At 36.2% G+C, this 3,552-nt stretch overlaps 3 protein-coding genes across 3 annotated transcripts in view; all 3 read right to left on the reverse strand.

Annotated features, from left to right (window-relative positions):
* The window catches only part of LOC18036129, a 63,594-nt gene that overhangs the window by 55,054 nt on the left and 4,988 nt on the right, over nucleotides 1-3,552 (reverse strand). The window lies entirely within an intron of this gene.
* LOC112096908 lies at nucleotides 2,032-2,517 on the reverse strand. Its single transcript, XM_024181130.1, has one exon. It carries the CDS (start codon nucleotides 2,515-2,517, stop codon nucleotides 2,032-2,034), a length of 486 nt encoding a protein of 161 aa, XP_024036898.1.
* Nucleotides 2,518-2,999, reverse strand: LOC18036231. Its single transcript, XM_024181131.1, has 2 exons — nucleotides 2,714-2,999; nucleotides 2,518-2,660 (listed from the first exon to the last, which is right to left on the reverse strand). Exons 1-2 carry the CDS (start codon nucleotides 2,997-2,999, stop codon nucleotides 2,518-2,520), a joined length of 429 nt encoding a protein of 142 aa, XP_024036899.1.

Genomic DNA, 3,552 nt, shown 5'->3' on the forward strand with positions numbered 1-3,552 from the left:
GACACTTTTTCAGGAGATGCAAACTTCAAATATAATGGGAGACGAGTTTACCATTGTTAGCATTCTTACAGCTCGTGCGAATCTGGGGGCACTAGAACTGGGAGAATGGATAAAGACTTATACTGACAAAAACAAAGTCAAGAATGATATATTTGCGGGGAACGTTTTGATAGACGTGTACTGTAAATGCGGAGATGTTGAGAAAGCTCAAAAGGTATTCAGGAAGATGCTTTGAAAGGACAAATTCACATGGACGACCATGATTGTTGGCCTTGCCATCAGTGGCAATGGTGATAAAGCTCTTGATATGTTTTCCCAAATGCTTAGGGCTTCGATCAAACCGAATGAGGTAGCTTATGTTGGTGTTCTGTCTGCCTGTACTCACAATGGTAATGAAACTTTTGTGATAAATAGTTGCAACTAAAGGTGAGAATTGGAGGAAAGGAAATAGACTGAAGTTGTTCAATCATCAGTGGTTGCTATTTGGTTTTAAGTTGTTCAATCATCGGTCGTCTCTATTTGGTTTTCTCCAATATCTCATCTTCAGTTTTGACTCAGATTCTATCTTACCACTAGTAATTACATAGACTTGCTGCCAAAGGTAAGAATGGGAATAAATTAAATAGATTATGTCGAAAACGAAATAAATTTACTATTGTTCTGTTCATTCTATTTGTTTCCTACAAAATATTTCTCCTGCCTAAAATTTTTTGAATCAGTAAGTTTTTACCTTATGCAAGAATTGTGCTGAGAGTAATTCCATTTCTCAGTCTCTTTATGTTTCAATGAAGACGTAAAACTTGTGTTCTAGTGCACCAATGTTTATGCTTCTTACAATTTGACTTTAATTTACTTTGTAAAACTTTTGTCAAAAAGTACTAAAAAGTAGTGCACCAAACACCAACTTTATTACACTTTAGTTTAATTTTAAGAGAACACTCAAAAGAAAGAGTTATAAATTAGTATAGAAATATTTCACATAAATAAAAGCCATCCCATGCTACAAAGATCTTGCTATCATCACCAAAAACTATCGGGAGCTTTTAGGGTTTCCAAAAAAATGTCATTTCGTTCCAAAAGTCAATGGTGGGTAGAAAGTGGTGCAAATGAGACTCATTGTTAATGGTATAAGTTTTTGCTTAATTATGTCTTCCCCAAGATGATGATTTAATTTCCATTCTCAATTAATTTTCAAGTTTCAACACTTTTCTATCTAGCATGACATTGGAAAGATCTTGTACAGTTGTACTACTAAAAGCTAGCACCACACGTTAGTTATTGTTAAGTTCTTTTTCAACGTGAAATAAAGGAAGTAGTCCCTCGTTAAAACCATTATAGCCAAATTTCACCTAATTGGACACTTACAGACTTTCATTTCAAGTTGGATTTTGGTCCAACGTTTCAAAGTTGGCCCAATTATTTTTGTCTGGTCAAGTCCTACGCAGCTAAGCCCCTCAATGAATGAGGGTGAGATTGCTAAAAATTACGACAGGTGATATTTTATTGTTATTATTATTATTTTTGGGGGATAAATCCTCACCAAAGTGAGGAGATTTTATCAAAATCAAAATAAAAATATAACAAGAACTGAAAGTCGGGCAGCCTAAAAGCTAGATGAACTAAAAGTCAGGCGCCTAAAAACAACCTTATGCAAAAGAAAAGCAACATGAGACCGATCAAGTAAAAGAATCCACCGCAACACCTAAATTGGCCAAATTATCTGTTGGTATTACAAGTTTCTTGTTATAAAAGTGTAGAATGAAGTAGGTGACGTAGTTTTAAGTTACAGCTGCATGCCCAATCGCAATATCAAATAATGCTTAAAGTAGTTGCCTAGGCGCCACAATTTATATTAACTCTTAAATTTATAAATAATTAAATTTTTAAAAGTTTGGATTTATATTAAAAAATCTTCATATAAATAAATCATATATGCACTTTTACAACACAGTCTTTAAATTTAAATTTTTCTAGAAAAATCTTCTGTATATCTTTTCTATTAAAAAATTTCCATATAAATAAATAATATACCTAATTTAATTGGACCCAGCACAACGTACATGCATAGAACACATTCCGAAAAGCCATGCTATTCGGAAATTGACGAATGAAAAGTGAGGAGGCAGCAGTCAATGCTACTTCGGCTTGGCCCAAAATTGATTTATCAGTTTCACGTATGCCAGGAATGAAGAACTGGAATATCCCCGTCAAGCAAGCAACCTGTGGAGCAATACCATAGAATGCACAATCCGGCTTTGCAAAGTGACACTGGAGGCTTTTTGAAAAGTGCTTCATGCTCACTTGCACAGATTGAGCATCCCCTCTGGATATTGCCCTCTCTGATCGAGTCTGAGCACTCAAATTTCGGTCCTCAGATGGAGCTACAGCTTTCTCTCCCAATAACCAACAATTTTCTAAACTCAGCACCCTCGTGTGATCAGAGTTGTTGATATTTGCAAATGGAGATCCCCCATATTTGCAAATGGAGACATTTAACAAATCACCAACATGTTTCATTCAGTCTACGAAATTCTGCAGCTTATTCAAATCCGGAACCTGAACCAGAGTCGGAGGTAAATCTTGAGCCATATCTAAAGCAGCCTGAAGTTCAAGTACTTGAGCCCTTGACAATGGTTTTGAAATTGGAACATCTTGGATTACTGCAGATTTGTACCCCTTGGTTTCAAAAGTGTGAGAGGCATTGCTCGAGTACAATTTGGAGGCAGCTTCTTCACCAATTTTATTTGGAGGCGATTGGCAGCGGATCCAGCTGCACCAATTTCAGAGCAAATACTGACACTACTTCGAACAGCACGCTGAAGAAGAGATATGTCTATGGCAAAGGCAATGCAGTCCTTATTTTGACTTGAGATGCAGTAATCATCAAAGAGAGTTTCCTTGTGAAACTGGGCAAAGCATCGAATCCCTTCACCACTGAGAAGGTTGTGGAGGAAGTGAGCTTTCTCTCTTGTGAGGAAGAGGTGGCGTGCCTTCCCCATTTTGTCTAGGGCAGGTATAAATCTCTTTTCTAAGAGATTTACTCCATTCTCTGTGAGAAATGCTTTGAACTTCATCCCTCTGTCTGTATCCTCACTTATCAGGAAAATAGTTGAAAGCGCTACAAGGATAGAGAAGGAAAGTATTAAGATAAATAGACAAGAAAAATATTAGATGCCGATCTTACAAACTAATACTCCAAACACTATCCTAGAAAGCTAAAAACTGAAGGATGGCTTGAAATTTTGAAAAGAACACATGCTTTTCCTCCTTAACTTGGGAAAATGTTTAATATAGTGCAACTTACAGAAGCATTTAAGCAATTAGAAATTAGCACAAAAACATCAAGAAGACTAAACAAATCAGATGCAGTGTATTTGTCCAAGCACAAATTGCATTTTGTCCTCAACTTTAATATTTATTGATGAGAATCAATACAGGTCCCTCATTTGTTATAGAAAGCTTTCTTGTAGTCTCACCAGTTAATTCACAGGTCTATAATCATCTTGCAAAGTTAAGGGCATTCTTCCGATCTAAAGTCTTGCATCACCACCT

Source organism: Citrus clementina, unplaced genomic scaffold (genome assembly GCF_000493195.1).
Source record: "Citrus clementina cultivar Clemenules unplaced genomic scaffold, Citrus_clementina_v1.0 scaffold_7, whole genome shotgun sequence".
Taxonomy (NCBI): Eukaryota; Viridiplantae; Streptophyta; class Magnoliopsida; order Sapindales; family Rutaceae; genus Citrus; species Citrus x clementina.

Coding starts and splice junctions, on each gene's coding strand:
- LOC112096908 (XM_024181130.1), bottom strand. CDS start 2,517: ATGAAACATGTTGGTGATTTGTTAAATGTCTCCATTTGCAAATATGGG.
- LOC18036231 (XM_024181131.1), bottom strand. CDS start 2,999: ATGGGGAAGGCACGCCACCTCTTCCTCACAAGAGAGAAAGCTCACTTC. Junction 2,661..2,713: donor GAAGAAGCTGCCTCCAAATT/GTACTCGAGCAA, acceptor ACAAATCTGCAG/TAATCCAAGATGTTCCAATT.